The 16169-nt window shown below is 54.9% G+C and overlaps 1 protein-coding gene across 2 annotated transcripts in view; it reads left to right on the top strand.

The window, feature by feature from the left end:
- The window catches only part of PDGFRB (platelet derived growth factor receptor beta), a 60158-nt gene that overhangs the window by 13469 nt on the left and 30520 nt on the right, over positions 1-16169 (top strand). For both annotated transcript variants that reach the window (XM_045026461.1, XM_045026462.1), the window contains exons 2-4: positions 12916-12989; positions 15006-15302; positions 15825-16091. In XM_045026461.1, coding sequence (XP_044882396.1) covers positions 12917-12989; positions 15006-15302; positions 15825-16091 — 637 coding nt within the window. In that variant the 5' untranslated portion in view covers position 12916. The remainder of the gene's footprint in view (positions 1-12915; positions 12990-15005; positions 15303-15824; positions 16092-16169) is intronic.

Below are 16169 nucleotides of genomic sequence, written 5' to 3'. Positions count from 1 at the left end.
CATGGGATCTGCATGATGCTTTTCATTGCACGTGGGCACCTATGATCTCACTTACTGACTCAGATACAGCGAAACAAAGCAAAAATAAAGTCTGTTTTACTTCCAGCTAATTTACAACAGCTGCACTTGGCCTGCTTGGCAGAATTTTGGGTCCAGCAAAGCATTGTGGGAGATCCTGGAATCGCAAGCAGGCTGGGACCTCATAAAAAAGAGCTAGAAATAGAAAATGAGAGGAAGAGAAGTGGCTTCGCTTTAGTGCCTGAGGCCTGGCTTCTCCTCACTTCTCTGCTCATTTCTTTGCCTTAGTTCTGCAGACAGTAAATATCAGATATCAAAAACCCCGATGGTTTGGGGCCTGGTTCTGGGGTCCTTATTCCAGCAAAACACAACTGATTAACTTCCCCTTTATCTGCCACTGTCTCCAATGGCAGGTTAGCCTGAGGAAGCAGGGGGTGGTTTGGGCCCAGCAGAGGGACTTGGGATTGAACGAGGAAGATGATAAAAGAGAAGGATGGGGCAACCCTTTGCCAGAGGGCCTGGACTGCCTTGATGGCATGGATTCTAGCTATGGCTGGATTCTAGCTCTATTTGCTGAGAGGTTGCCATGCATCCTGATTTTGGTGGGACAGGAACAGTTTAATGGTTGGGTCAGAGTTCACCATCCTGGCGGGTGGCATGCAGGGTCCTTATTGTCTTTCTCGGCCCAGCATGGCAGGGCCTGTCATCCGATGCTCCTATGTTGCTATCTGTGCAGAAGTTACCTTCCTTCTCTTCATCCCATTGGTCGCTCTCACTATCAACCTGCCTGATTTGCATGGTGGGTTCCCAGTATATTTGTATTTTGGGGAGCCCTAGGAGATCATCTCATCTGCCTCACCCCCATTGCATCCCAAAAGCCCGCCCTATGGGTTTCATATATGCCACTCCAAACCTCAGCTCACCAGAATACTAGGTGTTCACTCCCCTACCCCTATCCCCCAGAGTTCAAGATCGCTGCTTCCAGAACACCACCTTCCCAGTAGAGTGAACTTGGGGATCCAGCTAGATTCCCATGTGGCTGTAGCCCTCATGGGTGCGGGGAAAAGGTGGACACGTGACCTGAGTGCACCCTAAAGCAGGACTGGTGCTATTGGGCACACAAAAGGGACATTTGCCCCTGCCCAAAACTATCTACACGAGGCCCCAGATTATTGTCAGAAAGGCCAAAATAGGTCCAGAGTTTTCCAGTGTGAAGCAGTGGAGCAGCAGCAGATTGGGCAGTCTTCCTCCTTTACTATAAGTCATGGCAAAATACCGACACAGTGGTCAAATGTTACCTTTCTAAGTCTTGCAATCCAAGATTTTCCAGGGGTCTCACTAGCCTGGAGGGTTGGTTAGTTGTTTTGCAAATAGAGACATCCAGGGGCCCCAAAATACCCACTCCCCCAAGAGGATCCTTGAACCGGCCCTGCCCTAAAGGCTCTGAAACCAGAAGCTAGAACCCAAGAGAACCCTACATTTATTTTCAGTCTCATACATTTTAAGCCAATCTCTTGATTTTGATGGGGGGAGGGGCAGACTTGGGCGGTACTGTGTGTGATGCTTACTTCATTCATGGTTGCAAGAGCTGTGAGATCATGGGTGCTGGAGACAGGGGGAGCCAAAGGGCCATTGCCACCCCACCTTTTAAACGGGGGGGGGGCAGATCCCCGTCTTTAGAGAACCCAAACTCAGCAGGGCACAAGGAGGGGGAGGGGTCAGGGGACCCAGGCCTTCCCCGCTGCATCGGCCCGTGACAAGAGCAGGTGGTGTAATGGTGGAGCCCCTTCCCCGTGGGCAAGACAGAGGGGCAGCCGGGCCAAATGTGAGTGAGTAGCATTGTGCCCTGGCTCCCAGGATCACAGCGCCACTCCGATGTGAATCAGAGAAAAGATGATTTACCCAGGCGCGTCCGAGTCCCTGCGCTAGTGCCTGAGCCAGCCTGGCATGGAGGGCTCTCCTAGGGCATCACGGCACTGCTCGCCTGTTAGCTTCCTACGGGCCTCCGCTCTTCACACAGCCCTGGTGAGCGCCGAGGAGCCGCTGCGAGCAGGCTGCACCGGGGCTGAACTGAGGTCTGGTTCTGATGGCGGCCAGTGCGCCCTTCACTATATCATGGCCATGCTCTGAGCAGTGCAAGCTCCAGGCCTCTAGGCTGTGTTTGCCTTCGCGAGCCAAGCGGGACACACGGCGTCTGTGACGCTGCCGTGTTTGGAAGGCAGCCTGCCTGCCTCGGAAGAGGCTGCTGGAGCGTGTGTGGGGGCGCGCACGCAGGGCTGCTGCTCCTTGTGGAGGTACCCAGAGTGGCGAGGGGGGCTTCATTCCTCATCAGGAAACAAGTTGAGACTAGACGCCAGGGGACTGTCTGCCTGGTGCCACACTGCTGGCTGCTACCTGGCCTCATGCTGCCCCCCTCCCCCAACTTCTGCCCACGTGGGAGATGCTTCGCTGGAAGCTGTTGCTCTGTACAAGCACTAAGGACTGGCGTTCAGAGCAGACGCACTAGTGAAGTCAGCGCAACTTCTCGTCCCGTTACTCGTCCCATAAAAAGAAAATCCGTGACGTCACGCCTGAGCCCTCACAACCTACCTCCAGTATTAGCAAAGGTGTCTTTGGCTTAATAACATCCTTGTGCAAGATCACTGCCCAGAAGGGGTAGAAATGCCATGAATCAGTGTGATCCAGTACAAACCTGATAACGCTCCTCCGGGTGATGTTGCAACGTGGTCAGAGACGGATAACATGGGCACGTGCGTCTCCAAGAAAAGGCAGGATGTTTTCCCCAGACAGAGGATGTACCAGTGACTAACATTAAACTGAGTGGGGAATTGGACCTGACCTTGTTCCCACTGCAGGACTTCCAAAGCAAGTTCATTGCCCTAGAAGATGTGACTTTGGCTGACCATCATTTGCCAGAGGGCGGTTGAGAAGCCACAGCTGCAACCAGCCCCTGCAGACAGGAAGCGAGGGGAGAATCAGTCCCCTGAGCGCTGAGAAACAGCATGCTCCAGCGGATAGGACCCAAGCCTGGGATTCCAGAGAGGTGTGGGTCTATTCCCGGCTCAGTCAGTGACCTGGGGCATGGCACGTCACCTGTTTGCCCTTCCATCCTTTGGCTGCCTTGCCTAGTTAGGTAGTCGGGTCTTCAAAGCCTGGACCCTGTCCACGCAGAGCGTAGCACAGAGGGCTCCCGGTCTTGGTTGGGGACTGTAATATTAACAATCAGTCCAAAGAGGCATGGTCAAAGGAGTTCTTTTTATTCCATCACCGCATGCCGTGCCCTGAAACGCAGCGACCTAGGCCCAGGGCTGTGATACCATGTAATAACTGCGCCGTGCTTGGCTCTAGACAGAGTTCTCAGACCTTCCTTTCCATGGGCTTGTAAAGTGGAAAGCACCAGCGCCGCCCCTGTCCTCTATCTCCTCCGGCTTGCTGAGCAGAATATCTCCACTGATCAGTAGGAGCAACCCCTGCCTTGTGCTTGCTGACTGCAGACGCGTACAGGAGGGCCTGACAGGGCCGCCCAGAGGATTCCGGGGGCCCGGGGTCTTCGGCGGCGGGGGCCCCTTCCGTTCCGGGACCCGCCGCCAAAGTGCCCCGAAGACCCGCGGTGGGAGCCCCCCGCCGCCGAATTACCGCCGAAGCGGGACCCGCCGCCGAAGCGCAGCCCGGTCTTTGGCGGTAATTCGGTGGCGGGGGGGTCCCCGCCGCGGGCCTTCGGGGCACTTCGGCGGCGGGTCCCGGAACAGAAGGGGCCCCCCGCCGCCGAAGACTGGGCTGCGCTTCGGCGGCGGCGGGTCCCGCTTCCCGCCCCGGCCCCAGCCCCAGCCTCTTACCCGAGCGCGTCTCTGGCGGGGCCTGAGCCCCACCCCGCTCAGAGCCGCGTGGGGAGGGGGCGGGGCTGTGAGCTCCACGCCGAGCGGAGGCAGCTGCCCCGCCCCCTCCCCACACCGCTCTGAGCGGGGCGGGGCTCAGGCCCCGTTGGAGCTCCCAGCCCCGCCCCCTCCCCACGCGGCTCAGATCGGGGCGGGGCTCAGGGGCTCGGCCAGAGACTCGGCGCTTGATGCGCTGAGGCTCCAGGAGAGGGGCAGAGGCGGGAGCCTCCGCTCTTCTCTTGGGGGCCCCTGCGGAGCCCGGGCCCGGGGCAAATTGCCCCCTTTGCCCCCCCCTCTGGGCGGCCCTGGGGCCTGACGGGATTAGAGATGAGATAAGATCAGGGCATGGTACAGATGCATAGAAGAAGGTTGCTTTGTGTTCTGGTCCCATTTTGTCTGCATCCCCAATGCTTGGATTTAGTTCAGGGGTCCTGGTTCGGGCCCATCTCAGGGTAGCTGGAGGGGGGTGGGATTAAAACCCCAGATTTCAGGCCTGTTCCAGGCCTGTCATTTTGGAACGAAGCACTGAGGCAAGAAGCGAATCTGGAGGCTTTGGGACACTTTTCAGCACTGGCCTACGGGGGCAATCCCACTGACTGGACCGGAGCGACAGCAGCTTAGCGCAGAGGAAAGCTCCTGCCGTCGCTGCTGCCTGTAGGAGCCAGCACAGGGCTGAGCCCCGTGCAGCAGCAGCAGCTGACAATGTGCCTTTCAGTGAGCGAAGGGCCTGCGTTTCCAATCCAGCCTGGGCTGCGTCCCAGAGCCAAGTGACCTCCCGTCTCCTCTCCCAGCCAAATTCCTCTTTTAGAATAATAAACAGTTCAGCTCAGAAAACCTCCCCTGACAGGCTGCTAACGATTTCCCTTCGCACAGCCCTCTGGGGCAGAGATGGGGAGGCCGGGCAGCACTGGCATGGTCAGAACCACGTCTATCTCCCGTGTGGGGTGGGGGAGGCCTCTGCCGGCGTTTAGAGAACCCCACCCTGTCGCCGCTGGGTGCTGGGATGAGGGAGGGGAGGAAGGGAACTCGCTGTACAGTCGCGGGGAAGCACCCCAGGAGTCCGGTGCCCAGCTTCGCAGGGACAGTCAAGTTGGCGGGGGGGAGAGAAGCGAAAGCTGTGTCCTAGCCCTGAACCAAGGCAGCGGATCCCCCCACTCTCTCTCTCCTCCTGCTCCTGGTTGGTGCAGAGAGCCAAGCCCTGGGGGGTGGGAGGCCGCAGCGGTTCATTCCAGGGGCCCCGGCGGCAGTGGAATTTCCAAAGATGCCTCCTGGAGCAGGGTCAGTAGGTGGAGCGTTGTCTGTCTGGGCTGGGAGAGGAGGAGAACAGCCTTTCAGCTGCTCCAGGCCAGGGCAAGAGGGTGTGACGTTTGGGTTCTGATCCGAACTGCCCCCACAGCTGGAGGGCAGAGGGGATATGAAACTTCATGCACCAGGGCTTCAGGCAAGTGGCCTCTATTAGGAGCCAGGATGAGAGATTCCTGGGGAGCAATTACCGCACACCTGCCTACTACTGGGGAGGGCTGTCCCTTACTTTGGAACATCTGGGGCTGGCCTGGCAATTCCTTTACCTCTGCCTTCTGGTCTCTGAGCACTTGCAGCACACTCGGGTCACAGGAGCAGCCTTTTCATACAATCCTAGAGTTCAAGGCCAGAAGGGGCCACCAGACCATAGTCTGACCCCCTGTATAACACAGGCCACTAAACTTTCCCACCCCCACCCCCAGCCACCCTTGTACGGAGCCCAGTAACCTAGATTAGACTGAAGTACTGCAGCCCTCCAGACACTGAACTAGCGTGCCCCAGCTCAGAGAACAGGCTTTTCTCTGCAACCAGGAGGGCTAGAAACTTGTTGGGGTTTCGATAAAAGCCGAGGGTCTCACCCTTATTCCAGGAGATGAGCTAGGAGGAAAAAAGCAAATATCACAAGAGTCGCAATATGCCTGCCAGAGCTGGCAGTCCTGCAAGCCACCGCAACGCCCACTTCCTGAGACACTTCCCCAGCTCCAGATGCAAAAGTCTGGGGCTAATTATTTGGGTTAGGTTTGAGGAGGTCAAACCTGACAAAATTTGATGGGATCCATGTGTCATGCACGGAGCCTTTGGCTGGGTAGTAAAGCCTGTGTGTGTGTGTGAGAGAGAGAGAGACAGAGTGCCACCTTTGTGACAGCAAGATGAATCTGGATAATCAAATACACTCCATCCTCCAGAAAGACGCCATGTAAATAAAAAACAAACACACTCCCTCAATGGCAGCGTCTCCTCCTCTCCTTTCCATCCTCGAGGCCAAGGAGAACATGCCAGCTGTGTAGTGAAGCAACTGGAGAAGATATTAAGCATTTCCTGTAAGATGGGAAGGGTCTGTGTACGCCTCTCACTCTGCCAGGGCGGATATACAAAGGCGAGGTCACTGCAGTCAGTGAGATGTCGCCATCTGTACGCCGTACGGGGAGCGTCTCCGATGGAAATGCCTTCTTGCAAACAGCAGGTTTATTAAAACCAGCTATGAAGGCAGCCAGAGGCACGAGAAGGCGTCTGCTGACAGCGCTGTCCGGACTGCTCTTTGGGCAAATGTTACTGGTGTTGTTTCAGTGTTGAACTGTGTTCTGAGGCCCAGTTCCCGACCCCCTTCCCGGGAGGACGTAGCTGGTGGATTCACCAGTGGTCAGGCTGGATCGGGTAGTGTTCACTATTTTCATTAGTGACTTGGATAATGGAGTGGTGCGTATGCTTCTAAAGCAACGTGTCTCAAATGTGGCCACCAGGGGTTTTCTTGTGGCCACAGCCTCTTGGGCAGTGGACGGGGGGACAAAGCATTCACCCCTTCCTGGGGGCCACCAGTAAGGGTTGGGCCCTGCCTCCTTCTGGAGCCACAAACACCAGCGGAGCAGGCAGCCGGTGTGAGTTCCCCCCTTTTTCAGGGGCCATGGGGCTCAGGCTTCCAGCTTCAGCCCTGGGGTGTTGGGTGGCAGGCTCTGGCCATGGGGCTTCGTGTTCCAGCCACAGGGCTTTGGGCTCTATCCCCTGGCCAAGGGGCTTCAGGCTCCGTTCCTGGGCTCACCACCACCCCCATGGCCCCAGCTGCCTTCCCCAGCCTTCCATTGCCCCTGGCCCCCTCTGCCTCCCTACTCACCTCTCCATTCAGAGCTTAATTTGTCCCGCAGCTTGCCAGGGCTGAGTAAGTCTGCCATGATGTTAACAAACGACAAATATCAGTTTTCACAGGAGCAGACTTACTAGCTAGCAAGTCGAAAACAAAAACAAAAAAACAGCAACAAAAAACCCCAAAAGAAACAACAACAACAAAAGAGAAGAACGTGCAAAGCACCTTATTTTGTTTCTATTCTGTTTAGGTCCAGTAAAGAATAGAGACAACTGTACATTATTTTTATTACTGAGTCTGAAAAAAACTCTACATAAATAAATTACAATGATTTGGACATGGGTATGTGCATATTTGTTTGCTTTTCCTAAAGTTAATTAAGCATTTTAGGAAAAATTGTCAGTGTCCACCAGCCAGAGTTGGTGGCCATGCTCTGAGGCCACCAAAAAATTTCTTGTGAGAACCCAAATGTGTGACGATACCATGCTGGGAGGGGCTGCAAGCACCTGGAGGACAGGATTAGGACCTTGATACATTGGAGAATTGTTCTGAAATCAACAATGTTAATTCAATAAAGACAAGGGCAAATTACTACACTTGGGATGGCACAATCAAATGCACAATTACAACCTGGCAAATAGCTGGCATGGGGACAGTACTGCAGAAAAGGATGTGGGGGTGATAGTGGATCACCAGCTGAATATGAGCCCGCAGTGTGATGGAGTTGCAAAAAAGGCTGATTATCATTCTGGGATATATCAACAGGAGCGTGGTATGCAACACATGGGGGGTAATTGTCCCATTCTGCTTGGCACTGAGGAGGCCTCCACTGGAGGACAGTGTCCAGTTCTGGGTGCTGCATGTTAGGAAAGATGTGGACAAATTGGAGAGAGTCCAGAGAAGAGCAACGAAAATGATACAAGGCTTAGAAAACCTGACCTGTGAGGAAAGATTTAAAAACCTGGGCACGTTTAGCCCTGAGGGGGAGTGGGGCGGGGTCCTGATAACAGTCTTCATATATGGTAAAGGCCGTTATAAAGAGGACAGTTAGCAGTTATTCTCCATGTCCACTGAAGGTAGAATAAGAAGTAATGAGCTTAATTTGCAGCAAGGGAGATTCAGGTTAGATATTGGGAAAAATGTCCTAACTCTAATAGTTAAGAACTGGAATAAGTTACCAATGGAGGTTGTGGACTCCCCGTCATTGGAGGCTTTTCAGAACGGGTTAGACAAACACGTGTCAGGGATGCTCCGGGTTTACTTGCTCCTGCCTCAGCGCTGGGGGCTGGACTAGATGACTGTTCAAGGTCCCTTCCTACCCTACACTTCTATGATTCTGTGTCAAGTAGCAAGTAGTGCCTTACACCATGAGTGACCCTGTAGCAGGGTGGACCTCTGCTCCTGCCCTGAAGGGGTTAAAAACAGCCCCGGGGAAGGGGCTCTGGCTGGAGAAAGCAGCCTTTAGGCTGGGCTGATTGGGGAAGTGGCTGCAGCTGGGGCCACGCCCCAAACAGAACAACAGGGCTTTATAAGAAGGCCAGGGAAGCCAGAAGCCCAGACAGTCCCTCTCTGCATTCAGAGGGAGATGGGCCTGGCTGCAGGGAGGTAGACTGGATACCTGAGTGGAGCAGGGCTGGGGACAGGTTGAGAAGCTGCGGAGCTCCAGCCTGGAAAGCCCCAGGCTGCGGCCTAGCGAAGGGCTAACAAGTACTGAAGGTTGCAGAGGCAGCCCAGGGGTAGGCCAAAGCAGCAGGTCCAAACCCTCCTTGCCAGTGATGAGTGGCTGATACTGCAGCCTGCCCCAGGGCGTGGGGCTAGACAATGACTGGCAGTGGCCATACACTGAGGCAAGGTGGGGATAGTGGGGTGGGGGTTCCCTGAGAGGGGAGACCCTGAGAAAAAGGGGTTACTGCCAGGGGGCAGCACCCCATGTAAAAGGGCACTGGGTCCAGGGAGGGACACGGGGTCCAGAGAACAGGCAGATCACCGGCCTGCAGAGGGTGCTCCGTGCTGGAAACCAAGCTAATTCCCTGGAGTTACCAGCGGGAGGTGCCACAGGGGTGAGTCCAGACCCGTTTACAGACCCCCACCCCTTGCAATCAAAGGATATACTCATGGAGTAAAGTGCTACTCAGCATGAGGGATGGGGATCAAAGCCGGGCCCCAGGTGAGGTTAATAGTGATCGTCTTTAGATCCTCTTTAAATCAAGACTGGATGTCTTTCTAAAAGAGCTGCCTTAGCTCAAACAGAAGCTATGGGCTCAGTGCATAGATTGGGCCCTGTCTTAACACAGGAGGCCAGACTAGGTGATCATAATGGCCCCTTCTGGCCTTAAAATCTGAGTAACAAACCTTGTTGAAGGTGGATTGTGGAACAAAATCAATTGTTTGTTTTTGCCTTTACTGCACAGTTAAGAAATATAAAGATGGATAGCTAACAATCTCTCTATCCCCTCTCTGCTGCGGGATTAGGGCAAGATCCTTGGAGGCGTTGACTAGTGATCTTACAGAAGTTTGCAGCCTAAGCAACATCTCGCTCTTCTCCACAGAGGTGTGTCTACTAGCAAAGAAAAACCCAGATGACTTGGGCTCTTGGGGCTCAGGCTCTCATGGCCGGCAGTGGGGCTGTTTCATTCCTGTATAGATTTCAGGCTGGAGCGCTCTGGGCACTGGGCCTCAGCTTGAGCCCAGAAGTCTACACAGCAATGAAACAGCCCAACAGCCCGAGCTCCGTGAGCCTGAGTTGGCTGCATGGGCCGGACGTGGGTTTTTCTTTGCTGTGTAGACATACCCTAAGTGCACTGACTCGCTCTCTGGGAAATAACCCTCTGAAAAAGCAGGAAAGAAAGAAAAATAAAGCTTTGGGGAAAGTTGCTGAATAAGTCAGCAACCTGGCAGGGTTTGCTGGTAAATCAGTTCTTTTCAAGCCAAAGTGAGAGAATAACAAAAACAGTGGATGACTGCACGTCACTGCAAAGCCATTTCCCTCTAATGCCAGCAGACTCAGGCACAGCCACAGGGACAAGATGCAACGTCTCGGTGCAGTACCTAGAGCCGGCGTCGGCAACATTTTGTGTGCCACTCCTGCAGCATTATTTCTTTAGATACTGGCATGACAAAGAGACGGGTTCACATTGTTAATGCGATCATGAGCAGGGAGCTGCCTTTGCATTTGTCTCTTCATTAGCTCCAGCTCAACATTGCCCCGTGCTTTGCGAGGTGGGCGGTAGTGCCGGTGAAAGGTGATCAGGCGCAACTGTGAAGTTCAGGTCTGGATCTGAGCTTTCTCCAAGTTCAGAGGTGCTGGATCCAAGGCCCACCTCGTGTTAATCCATCAGGTAGCGTTGCCTAGGTGGCTTGCCGTTAGGAATGGGGTTCCATGCTCTGTGTTTGTTCAGTGTTACTGCCCCTTTTGGATTCAGTGGCTGTGCGGGGTGAGATGGTCTGTGTAGGCTCCTCCCTGTCACAGGGAGTTTTCCCACCAGGGCTTTTAGTGAGGAACCTTGTACTGTATCTGAGAGCAGGAGGAAGGGTTTGGTCAGACTCCTGCATATTTTGGACCATGGCATAGCGCAGCGGTTCTCAAACTTCAGCAACCCAAGGACCCCCATTTTGATTTTAAAATTTTCAGGGTCCCCCTACGCCACCTCTTCACTGAGGCCTCACACCTGCCCTGCCCCTTCTCCGAGCCCTCATCCCCTGTTCACTCCATCCCCAACAACCTCTGTCGCTCCATTTCCCCAACCCTCACTCACTTTCACCAGGCTGGGTCAGGGGGTTGGGATGCAGGAGGGGGGGTGCGGGCTCTGGCTGGGGGTGCGGGCTCTGGAGTGGGGCCGGGATGAGGGGTTTGGGGTGTGGGAGGGGACTCTGGGCTGGGGCAGGGGGTTGGGGTTTGGGGGGTGAGGGCTCCGGCTGGGGGGGTGGGCTCTGGGCTGGGGCCAGGGAAGAGGGGTTTGGGGTGCAGGAGGGAGCTCCAGGTTGGGGTGGGGGGTGCAGCTCCGGGTGGGAATTTGGGTGCGGGATGGGACAGGGGGTTGGGGTGCGGGGTCCTGGCAGTGCTTACCATGACTCCCAGAAGCAGCTGCCAGGATCCTGTGGCCCCTAGGCATAGGGGCGGCCAGTGGGGCTCCACGCGCTGCCCTTGCACTCACAGACACCGCCCCTGCAGCTCCCATTGGTCATGGTTCCCGGCCAATAGGAGCTGCAGAGACGGCACTTGGGCGGGGGCAGCACGCAGCACCTCCCTGGCCGCCCCTGTGCCTAGAAGCCGCAGGGTCCTAGTGGCTGCTTCTGGGAGCTGCGCAGAACCAGAGCAGGTAGGGAGCCTGCTTGGGAGGGAGGGGGAAGAGTTGAGCAGTGGGGGTCCACGGACCCCAGTTTGACAAACGGTGCATAGTGTCCATCTCTCTGGCATGTATCTCGGGGACTCGCCATGGAAACCATATGGCACTAGCCCACCATAGCAGAGGGAGACGGACAATGCCCACCTTTCAGATACCACTGAAAGCCCAAGAGAACAGCAACGCTGGGAGATGATCCAGCCACTCTCTCCCCACTCCACCTTCCTGAAAAACTTCCCTGCTGTCCATGTCTGAGGAACCAGGTTCCCTCCAACAGCAAGCGAGACGGGGATTTGCAGCCTGCACTGTTTGCTGAATAGGGTCCCAGTTCCAGTGGATCCTTCTCCCACTTGTTTTTTCCCAGGGCCCACCCCTTTGTTTCCTATTGTCTTTCCTCATGGTCAGTGGGGACACCTGCTCCTCCCCGCTCCTTTCATCCATTCTTTTCTTTCACTTTTTCAAATATTTGTCCCAGCATCTGCAGAGAGAGATGGCTGTGCTGAAACGGGGATAAAGCCTCAGCACATGGAGCTCACTTGATTTCATATGTCCCATCACCTATACTGCACAAGGATGCCTGAGCCAACAGCTAGGCTTGGTAGAAAATTTACCATGATCATTTTTTTTTTCGGAGGGGAAGTCGGGGTTTTAACTAAATGAAAATGTGTGTGGTAAGGTCTGCTTTCCTCCGAAACATTCAATATTTTGCAAGAAAACCCAAACCACTCAAAATGTATTCGTTTTTCAACAAAAAGTTGGATTTTTCAGGAGAAAAAGAACCCAGGGTCCACCTTTCTCCCCCACCCTTGAGCAAGGGGAGAAGAGACTAAGGAAAGAAGGGAGAGAGAGCAGGGCTCTGCGGCTGATCCAGTTCAAAGGAGTGAGATTTAAAAAATAAAAAAACCCCGCAATGAGCAAGATGTGACTCATTTAACTGAAACACTCAGCAAAATCCCTGCTCACAAGAGATGCTTTAGAATCGGCCTCTAAGTGACTCCAGAATGAGGGAAACTAGGTAGGCCTGCAAAGAGTGAGAGAGAGAGAGAAATTCACACTGGACCATGGCCTGAGGTGACCAGTGGCCTCAGAAGATTGGAAGGAAACACGAGACTCTTGGCATGCTGGCAGCCAGCGAGGGATGCCCTGACACAGCCCCTGTACAGTTTTCTCCTGGTGGTTTCACTGCCAAGGCCCTGTCGGTGTGTTTGGAAGAGTCACCTAAAATGCCTCAGGGATAGGCTCCAGCAGAGGGGAGTCAACAGCCAAAGTACTGTCAGAATAACAAGATGGGTCCTTTTGCCTGGTGTACTCACCTGCGGCCTGATAGTTCTCAAGAGGGGGCTGAGGGCAGATGTTGGGGTTAGGGCTTGAGAAGGGGAGTAAACTCCACAAGTCTGGAACGTCATCATCCTCAAACAAGTACAAGTCCCTTGGAAACATGAAATAAAAAGGTCCTGCTCCCTGGAGACCCCGGGGGCTGCACTGAGCTGGTCTGGGGGCTGAGAGGGGGTGGATAACAGTATAGTTGGGAGCCCTTTCTGATCTTGGTATCGCACTAATTCTTGGTTGCTTTGGACAGGATGCGGCCTGCAGTGCAGCTGAACCCCGCCATGCTGCTTCCATCTCTGAAGATGCTCCTCCTCTTCCTCGCAGGTGAGCATGTGGCTGGGTGTGAGGATGACTCTTTGCTAACGTGTGAATTCCTCAAGGACACTTCCTGCTATGGGGACAGAATGAATGGGGCGACAGGGGGCAGTAGGGCTGGGATGAACACACACACCTGTGCACCCACCGTCCCATGCATAGACATCCACACACATCCCCGAACAGGTAGACAAACACTCACACCAGCATCCCTATTTAAAGGGCTAGTGTCGCACATTTCTGGCCCAAATCAGGGCCCAATTTCCTTCTCCTATGGGGCTTTGATGCATGTGAGCTGTGTCAAGAGGAGGATTCCAGGGGCTACACGCGTGTCTCTCACATGTCTTTGGGGTGCTTTGCCAGCCTAGGGATGAACAATTCTTAGAAGCTGAGTCAGGACTCAGCTGCTATCGCATGCAGGGGATGAGGCAGGTATCCCCACAGTCATTTGCTGCAGGCTCCCCGGCTCACTGAATCTTCCCTCCGAGGTACATGCACAATAGGGCAAAAACTTGGCTTCAAAAATTGTTCTCGCTCTTCACTGCTGTGGGCCGGTGAGGTGCTTGTAGCTCAGCCTGGAAGCTCCCCTCAGCTGTACCCCGCCTGCCGGTGGGAACGCAACGCGTTAGGAGCCCTGGGCGGGAGGGCGCTGGGTGGAATCCTGTGTGTGCCCTCCAATTCCAGGGTGCTCCTTCCGCCAGGGACACGTGTGCAGGGACAAGTCTGAGCAGAGAGCGCAGCTAGGAAGAGCTGCCGGGGAGTGGCACAGGAAGCAATTCAGGAAGAAGTTGCCTTCTGTATCGCTTCCAAGGGATTTCCTGGAAAGTTTATTTTTGCTCCTCTTTTTTATTTTTTAAACAACATGGTCCAACCTCCTCCATGTCTCTTCCCACACGGCCCCGTGGGAACAAAGCCGACGAGGAGGGAGCTCCCGAGCGGTCCAGCTGTCACAGCTAACGCGGGACCCTTCTGGGCCTTCAGAATATGCATCTGAGACCCTCAGTGAGGAGGGAGTGGGGAAAATTGCCGCAGAGCCAGGGTCATTTCTGTGGCACGTGCACTGTTGGCTATAAATGCAGCTCTTGGACTCAGCATTTCTGGGGCAAATAGACCAGAGCAGGGGGATTCATAGGAAGCCCGGCTCTCAGCAGGCTGTGCGGGGCCCTCCGGCTGCCACCTGGCCAGATTCTCACAGCACTGTCCACCCCAAAAGACTCCCCCCCTCCACCCAAGAGCCTGAGGGCAGGTGTAAAGGCATCACGCTGTAAGATGATGAATTTGGCTCAGTGCACAAACTTTTAGCATCCAAGTTTTCAAAGGCTGGCACCTGACTCACACCCGGACAGTTTGCACACACGTTGGCTGTACCTTCTCATCCAGAATTTGCACGTGAAAACTGAGCTCTACAGCCCCTTGGGGTGCACCGTTACCTCATACACATGGGAGGCGGTCATTAAGGTACAGCGCAGCACTGGGGGTCGGGAGGACCTGGGTTCTATTCATGCTGGGCCTCAGTTTTCCCATCTGTAAATGGGGATAATAAAATGTACCTACCTCCTAGTGTTGCTGGGAGGCTAAATGCATTAAAGAGTGTAATGAGCTTTGAGATCCCCAGAGGGAAGTATTCATTCGGATGGTATGGTTATTGCTGATGGCAGGTATGACAGGTGTGAGCTTGCGGATGTGGGAGCGCCATTCAAAACGTGAACGGTTGGGGGGCCAGTGGTTCTGAAGCCAGCGAGAGGATTTTGACACACGCTCTCAATCAAATGAATAGGAGTTGTGTGTCTAAATCCCCTGGTTGGTTCTGAAAACCCCAGGCCGGGTGGCAGCAGCCAGCGTGTGTGTGTATTAACAGCTGCGGTGAAGCCAGCAGAGGGAGCTCCCATGTTGCTGTATGGAGCTCAGCAAATGGTGACAAAAGGTTACTTAACCTTACAAACCCAATACTCCTGCTCTAGGTCCCCCACTGAGCTCAGCGGCTCCATTGCTCACCTCTGGTTTACTCCCTGCACCCTCTCCTAGGTTTGCCAGCCACTGTGCCTGGAAGCAGCAAGCTGCACATTTCACCCAGCGACCCCGAAGTCATCCTCAGTCTCTTGAGCAACTTCTCACTGACGTGCTCAGGGGAGGCCGAGGTGGTCTGGGAACGGGACACGCAGCCCATAGCCGCATCGGCAGAGTGGAGAGACGGCACCTTCTCCAGCACGCTCACGCTCTGGAACGTGACAGGCCTTGACACGGGGGAGTACGTCTGCACCTACAACCAGTCCCAGAACCAGAAGCACCCGGAGAGACAGGCCGTCTATGTCTTTGTGCCAGGTAGGGGACAGAGCACCCCCATCCCCTCTCTGTGTGCATCTCTGGGGGATGGAGGCCAGTGGAAGGATGGGACTGAATTTGAAGATGGGAGAGGGGGGTTCTTCTGCTCTGCAGTAGGGCTGGGTGGGGGATGACAGGACCTAAGAGAATGAGCGACATGCGTGGGAGGCTGAAGTCGCCTATCTGCATCGAAGTGCCCCTGCAGCCCCCCCAGCCCTGGTGCAGGAGCCTGGTGCAGACTGTTAGAAGTATAGTGGCCCCAGGTGGGAGAGGATCATTGGAAAGAAAAAGTGAGTGAAACTCGCATCTTGGAGAACAAGGTACGCAGCCCCGATGGGACGTGTCCCTAGTAATAACCCCAGCTGCTTCGGGAGAGAAACGTCCCAGGAGTTCAGCACATCGGTCTCCAAGCAGAGGTGCTGTCCCATCCCGTGGCTAGTGGGCAGTTGCAATCAGGGCTGCAAAGCAAGATCTTCTCCTGTCTCTTGTAACCGGATTGCCTTCCCCCTTTCCCTTCTGCAGACCCGTCCATCGTCTTCCTCCCCTCAGACTCTGAGGAATCATTCATCTTCATCACCGGCTACAGCGAGGCCACCATCCCGTGCCGCGTGACAGACCCCCAGACCACGGTGACTCTCTATGAGAAGAAGGTGGAGAACCCAATTCCCGGGGACTATGACAGGCAACAAGGCTTCAAGGGGTTCTTCGAAGACAAGACCTACATCTGCAGGGCAACACTGGACGAGCGGGAGGTGGACTCTGACCCATATTACATCTACAGAATCCAGGGTGAGCCACTACTTAGGTCTGTGCGTGGGCTGGATCAGAGGGGGCTGGGCTGGGCTGTCTAAGGCAGGGGCGGGCCAA

The sequence above is a fragment of the Mauremys mutica genome, chromosome 8 (genome assembly GCF_020497125.1).
Source record: "Mauremys mutica isolate MM-2020 ecotype Southern chromosome 8, ASM2049712v1, whole genome shotgun sequence".
Classification (NCBI taxonomy): Eukaryota; Metazoa; Chordata; order Testudines; family Geoemydidae; genus Mauremys; species Mauremys mutica.
This window is presented reverse-complemented; position numbering and strand designations above follow the sequence as displayed.